Source organism: Taurulus bubalis (assembly GCF_910589615.1).
Source record: "Taurulus bubalis genome assembly, chromosome: 7".
NCBI lineage: Eukaryota > Metazoa > Chordata > Actinopteri > Perciformes > Cottidae > Taurulus > Taurulus bubalis.
In genome coordinates, this window is record NC_136595.1 from 25022660 (window position 1) to 25029625 (window position 6966).

At 41.4% G+C, this 6966-nt stretch overlaps 1 protein-coding gene across 1 annotated transcript; it reads left to right on the forward strand.

The window, feature by feature from the left end:
- The first annotated feature begins 2683 nt into the window (after nucleotides 1-2683).
- Nucleotides 2684-6346, forward strand: LOC306738723 (cytochrome P450 2J4-like). Its single transcript, XM_079220618.1, has 9 exons — nucleotides 2684-2877; nucleotides 3389-3554; nucleotides 3649-3801; nucleotides 4423-4583; nucleotides 4679-4855; nucleotides 4949-5087; nucleotides 5368-5555; nucleotides 5657-5798; nucleotides 5897-6346. The coding sequence occupies exons 1-9, from the start codon at nucleotides 2686-2688 to the stop codon at nucleotides 6070-6072; spliced, it is 1494 nt and encodes a 497-aa protein (XP_079076744.1). The 5' UTR covers nucleotides 2684-2685; the 3' UTR covers nucleotides 6073-6346.
- Nucleotides 6347-6966: the final 620 nt, after the last annotated feature.

Consider the following 6966-nt stretch of genomic DNA (forward strand, 5'->3'; position numbering starts at 1 on the left):
ATTTTATATTGGTTTTTTTTTCAGAATTTTATTTTGAATAAAATATGTATGTATCAGAAAAAGGACTTGTCTCTATACTTGTCTTGATCGACCTTAGTGCAGCACTTGACACCATTGACCATAACATCCGATTACAAAGACGGGAACATTTCATTGGTATTACAGGAACCGCATTAAGTGGGTTTATGTCCTATCTACCGGATGGATCCCAATTTCTGTATGTAAATGATGAATCCTCCAAGCACACCAAAGTTAGTCACAGAGTTCCACAAGGTTCTGTGCTTGGGCCAATTCTATTCACCTTATATATGCTTCCATGAGGCAATATTATCAGAAAACACAATATAAACTTTCATTGTTATGCAGATGATACCCAATCTATCGCTCAAGCGAGATGAAACCAACCAGTTTGCTAAACTTGAAGGATAAGACATAAAAACCTGGATGACCTGCAACTTCCTTATGTTAAACTCAGAAAAAACAGGCGTTATTATACTAGGTCCAGAACACCTCTGAAATCAATTATCTAGTCATAATTCCTTATCAGGCTACTCTAATAAGTCTCTTAATACTCCTCTGTTGATCCATAATTCTGCAGCACGTGTACTAACAAAAACTAGATTATATTACTCCTGTATTAGCTTCTCTCACTGGCTCCCTGTAAAATCAAGAATTTAATTTAAAATCCTTCGGCTCACCTACAAAACCCTAATTGGCCATCATATCACATCTTATATGGTAAATTGACTTGTACTTGCATAGGACTTTTCTAGCCTTCCAGCCACTCAAAGCTCTTTGATACTACATGTCATCATTCACCCATTCATACACTGATGACAGGGTACCATGTAAGTTGCCAGCTGCCTAGGACTCCAAGACTAACATTAATACCTGTTCATACACCACAGACATAGCTGCAGGGGAAATTTGGGGTATAGTGTTTTGCCCAAGGACACGTCGACATGGACCAACATGGCTCGACATGGAGCCGGGGATGGATCTACCGATCCTCTGATTGAAGGACGACCCTGCTCTACCATTAAGCCACAGTTGCCCCTCAAAGTAACCTATTAACTCACTAGAGAGCTGACTCTCAGAATGGAGGGTTCCAACAGTTTAAAAAAAAAAAAGGGATGGTAGCCAGAGCCTTCCGTTATCAAGCTCCTCCTCTGTGGAACCAGCTTCCAGTTTCTGTCCGGGAGGAAGACACACTCACCACATTTAAGAATAGTCTTCAGACTTTCCTCTTTGATGGCACTTATAGTTAAAGCTGGCTCAGGTTTGCCTTGGAGAAGCCCCTAGAAATGTGGCTATAGGCTTAGACCGCTGGAGGATTTCCTAGGATACACTGAGCTCCTCTCTCCTCTTCTCTCTCTCCGTCAAGCTCCTCTTCTGTGGAACCAGCTTCCAGTTTCTGTCCGGAAGGAAGACACACTCATCACATTTAAGAATAGTCTTCAGACTTTCTTCTTTGATAGCTGTAATGGAAGATTTTCCCTGTATCATATCTGTTAAAAAGGAATGAAGTCTCTGAATCAAAGTTGTCTTAAGTCCGTTTATTCCTGCAGGAAGGAAAAGTCTGTCACGGCTACTGGCGCAGCCTGTAACACCGAATTCAAAGAAGCAACCGTCATTCAGCCCATTTTATAACACCATGAGGTCTCCGCCTCCAAACCCCCCAATGAAGGAGACCAAGTAGCGGAGTCTGTTAGAAAAACATGAACCCCCACTGTCCCCGCCAAACATTCCATTTGTCCTGATAATCAACACCTTATCTGTTTACGACCCCTCCATATACAAATGAAGACAAGTCACTAAGCTCTCTGACCCCAGTACTTTTCCATCTCCTGCCTCTGAGGGTCATTTAAGGTTCAATTTAGACTCTCTTATCCTCACAATATTACCACACTATATTTTACCATTACATAGCGCTTTTAGTTAGGGCTGGCTCAGATTTGCCTTAGACAAGCCTCTAGAAATGCGGCTATAGGCCTAGACTGCTGGGGACTTCCTAGGATACACTGAGCTCCTCTCTGCTCTTCTCCCTCTCCGTCTGTATGAATCAATCTTCAAGTTATTAATGTGCATGAATGGGACATTAATGCACATTATTAGGTGTCAAAGGATTGTTGACTTTGGTCGTACGTCCTGCCGTGGCCCTGCCCAACACCCACTGCTACTATTGTTATTAGTCAAATTATTATTACTATTACTGCGACCATTAATGCTTTTATTTTCATTATTATTCTACTGTAGCCACTGCTTCTGTTATTATTAGTAGTCGTAACTTTGCCATCATTATTCTGCTTACTACTCTCATTATATGAATTGTTCATGTCATATGCATTGACTGTGTTGTAATTATATTATGATGTTCTATACACATGGCATCTATTGCACTTCTGTCCATCCTGCCCATGCAGCAGACTGCATATTTATTTATGTGTTGTGCCTCACAACACAACAGAAAAAGTGAACTGGGATTTGACAATGGCAACCCGGTGTCAGTGTCTTTGTGTTTGGTTATGCAATTCCACTGTCACAAGGACTTTCGATCAGAGTCCAAATTACTGATTTGCTTTTAAGTTGTATATATCCGAGTAATGAAGTTAGTAGTGTGTAGAGTTGTGTCAAGTATGTAAAGCTCAGACCTTCCTCCTGCTGCTGGTTCAACTCTCTTTAACAATGTGGCTTTATAATTTTTTGCTGGGTTTCGACCTCAAGGTGTTATTCCTGTTTATTTTCATTTTTATCATTATAGCAGACTTCCTCAAAAACAGGAATCCTCCAAATTATCCTCCAGGGCCGCGGTCTCTTCCTCTTGTGGGGAATTTCTTTAGTGTGGAAAGGAAACATCCATACAAGTATTTTACAAAGGTAAAGTTAAATTGTTTGTATTGGGACATTCTAATTCTGTATTAGTTTGTTTGATTGATTGACTTTAATTTAAGTTCTAAATATTTTTACAAAGTTGCTGTTGCTATCGTGGAGTATGTGGACAATAACAACGTATCTAACTTTGTCGATGTAATAAATAAATCTGCAGCCATTTCAACACTTTTTTGTTTAAATCAAAGGTTCTCAACTTCTGTGACTGAAGTCCCACTTCTGGTTGTTAATTAAACAGAAAAAAATTATTCTTTTATTTAATCTAACCATTTGCCACTACCTCTGTGTGTTCCCTTTTTTTATATAGAAAATATTGGCAGATACTGACATCTGGTGGTCAAATTGTTAATATAAATGATAATGCTGATAATGTTTGTTACACCTGGTAGCCCATTTGATCATTACCACGCATTGGTAGGTTTTGTTTTTGAATACTTTTATATGCTGAAGTAGTGTGTTCTGGTTCATCATAGTTTGTTCTATAATTCATTGTCCACAGCTGGCTGACGTCTATGGGAAGGTGTTCAGCGTCCGCCTCGGTGGTGACAAGATGGTGTTTGTGTGCGGGTACAAGATGGTGAAGGAAGCCGTAGTGACACAAGCCGACAACTTTGTCGATCGACCATACAATGCAATGTCCGACAGGGTGTACTTAGGAGACACAGGTGTGCAAATATCTCTCTCTCTCTTATCTCATGTTGTGAAGTAATTAGTTCCCCTGACCTATTACCTCCACCTCCTCTGCATGGTTGTGTCTAGGCGGTCTGTTCATGAGTAACGGTGAAACTTGGAAGAAACAGCGACGCTTTGCCTTGTCTACCTTACGTAACTTCGGCCTGGGCAAAAGCACCATGGAGCAGAGTATCTGTGAGGAGATCCGACACCTGGAGGAGGAGATAGAGAATGAGAAAGGTAGTGTAAACCAGTAGCCCCCAACCTTTTTTGAGCCACGGACCGGTTTTGTGTCAGACAATATTTTCAATAAATATGACGTCATAAATATGACATGAATGATACGACCGGCATAACGACAATTATAAAGTGCATAAAGATACAACTCACCATTACGTCAAATTAGTGGAGCCCTGAGCTTGTTTTCTGCTACGATCTCGGGTGACGGGAGAAAAAGACCGAGCCCCGACGTGTGTTTATGTCCAGTCTACTGACTCTACTCTTAACTTAAACCTTTATGTGCACTCTGTCACTTCATTAAAACCTGCTTCACAAAGACAGGATGTTGGAATGGAGGCAGGGGTTCAGATCTCAGTATACTCTGCCTTGATTTTAATCCAGAACACACCGAGTAAACAGACTTTTAAGTTTAATTCTTGGGGAAATGTATCACGTAACCTCTTGACATGTGTCAAGATGTTACGTTTGAGGCTACGCACTGACGGATGTATCCGGTCTTTTTTCAACAAAAAAATGAATAAATGTTTTCTTTCTCTGCGGCCCGGTACCAAGGGACCCACGGACCGGTACCGGCTCTTCAGTAGTACAGCATTATCTGAACAGTTGACTCCTCTCCTCCAGGTGAACCTTTCAACCCAGTAGGCCTCTTCAACAATGCTGTGGCCAACATCATTTGCCAGCTGGTGATGGGGAAACGGTTTGACTACAGTGACCACAACTTCCAGACCATGCTGAACTATCTCTGTGAAGTTCTTAGTCTTCAGGGCTCTGTATGGGGTATGGTAAGTACGTAATATTAATTTAAAGGAGGAAGTCTGTGGTCAAAATCACAAAATGTAGATGGTAATGAAAGGTGATCTTACTGTGATCTGAGTAGCTGTATGAGGCATTCCCTGGAGTGATGAAGCACTTGCCAGGTCCTCACAACAAAATCTTCAGCAACTACGATGAGCTTCTGGAATTCATCAGTCAGGAGGTAGAGAGCCACAAGAAGGACCTGGACCACAGCAATCCCCGGGACTATATTGATGCTTTCATCATTGAAATAAAGAATGCAAGTGAAAAACTGCAATGTACAACAATGTGTCGTCCTTCCTGCCTGTCAACCAGCAACTCACTACTGGATCTTCTCTTTGCTTCTGAATAGCATCGTGAGTCTGATCTGGGCTTCACTGAGTCCAATCTGGCTCTGTGCTCTATGGATCTGTTCCTGGCTGGATCGGAGACAACCTCCACCACTTTGTTGTGGGCTTTGGTTTTCCTCATAAAAAACCCTGATATTCGAGGTAGGTGACATATTGGGCCCCACAGTGAAAACCAGAATATAGGAGTCTCCAGCTTTGCTAACAACTTTGTGAGATTGTACTCATGTACATTGTTGCTTTGAGCCAAATGCTAACATCAGCATTTGCTATACACCATCTTAGTTTAGCATGTTAGCATGCTTTTTATTAGCACTAATCATAAAGTACAGGCCGAGGCTGATGTCAATGTAAGAAATTAACGTGAACTTTTTCTCACCCTGTTCCTCCAAGCTCAATTCCTTCAATGTTCTTGTTTTACTAGACAAAGTTCAGGCAGAGATAGACGGAGTGATCGGACCGACCCGACAGCCCAGTATGGCAGACAGACCCAACATGCCTTACACTGATGCCGTCATCCACGAGATCCAGAGGATGGGAAACATTGTTCCTCTCAATGGACTCAGAATGGCTTCCAAGAATACGACACTCGGCGGTTATTTAATACCTAAGGTGCATTTAGCGCACAGTCAACAGTTTAAGTTTTACCATGAATTTGGGGGAATGAAACATTGTAGAATAGCTTGGCTTTAACCTGTGGATCTTGTTTCTAGGGTACGGCCGTGTTGCCCCTCCTGACTTCTGTGCTGTTTGACAAGACTGAATGGGAGACTCCAGACACCTTCAACCCCGGACACTTCCTAGATGCTGAGGGAAAGTTTGTGAAGAGAGAAGCTTTCCTGCCTTTCTCTGCAGGTAAACCCCATCCAACTCAATCTTAAACATAACCTGAAAAGGATTATTTCATCCTGGGGTCCTACACCTTCATGTTTACGTGTTTGTGGACTCTTCAGGGAAACGCGCGTGTCCCGGAGAAGGCCTGGCCAAGATGGAGCTGTTCCTGTTTTTGGTCGGTTTACTACAGAAGTTCTCTTTCTGTGTTCCTGATGGAGTAGAGTTGAGTACAGAAGGAGTAAATGGATTTACACGTGTACCACACCCCTTCAAGGTTTACGCCAAGGCTCGCTGAATTATGTAACATCTCAATGAATTGCTTCTTTTCTAAATAATGTGTAACAAACAAGACAAAGCAAAAACACTTAAGGCGAGAATTGTTTGGTTGCTTTTCAATCTTAACTTTTTTAGTCTCTCCGTCTGTACATGATACTCTATGTGATAGTTATTTTTGTATAAAATATTATTGTATTACATCACCCTTTGTCTATATAGAGGTTATACAAACATGTTTTTTAAAATGACATGTCATATATAAGCCATTAGTTAATAAACTGAACTCATTATCACTTTTTTGTCCATTGTCTTTGTTACATTACATTTAGCATTATGGGACAGCAGCGGAAAGATTTTAGTTTGATGCTCCCGCTTTGTTATGGTGTGTAAGTTTAGGTCAGTTTTTTGTTTATTCTGTATTGGGAAAATAAAGTGTTGTAATGTTGAGGGTTTAATAGAGTTTAAATTGAACCTTAAATGACCCTCAGAGATGAAGTACCAAATGGGGGGAGAAGCAGATGTACTGGGATCAGAGAGCTTGTTGATCTTCCTTCACTTGTATATGGAGGGGTCGTAAACAGATAAGGTGTTGATTCTCAGGACAAAGGGAATGTAAGTTCCGTTGACGGGAACAGTGCCGGTTCATGTTTCTCGAACAGACTCAGCTACTCTGGTCTCCTTCATTGAGGGGTTTGGAGGCGGAGACCTGATTGTGTTATAACGTGAGCTGATGACTGTTGCTTCTTCGAATTCTGTGTCACAGGCTGCGCCGAGTGGAAGTGACAGACTATTCCTTCCTGCAGGAATAAACAGACTTAAGATTACTTTGATTCAGAGACTTCGTTCCTTTTTAACAGATCTACAGGAAAATCTTCCATCATAATTCTTACTCTGTATTTGGTTAATGGAGGCG

What these genes read in the sequence shown, in the direction of transcription:
- LOC306738723 (XM_079220618.1), top strand. Translation starts at nt 2,686, where the DNA reads ATGTGGCTTTATAATTTTTTGCTGGGTTTCGACCTCAAGGTGTTATTC. An exon ending in GGAGATAGAGAATGAGAAAG is followed by an intron (nt 3,802 to 4,422) that starts GTAGTGTAAACC and finishes CCTCTCCTCCAG; the next exon opens with GTGAACCTTTCAACCCAGTA. An exon ending in AAAAAACCCTGATATTCGAG is followed by an intron (nt 5,088 to 5,367) that starts GTAGGTGACATA and finishes TTGTTTTACTAG; the next exon opens with ACAAAGTTCAGGCAGAGATA.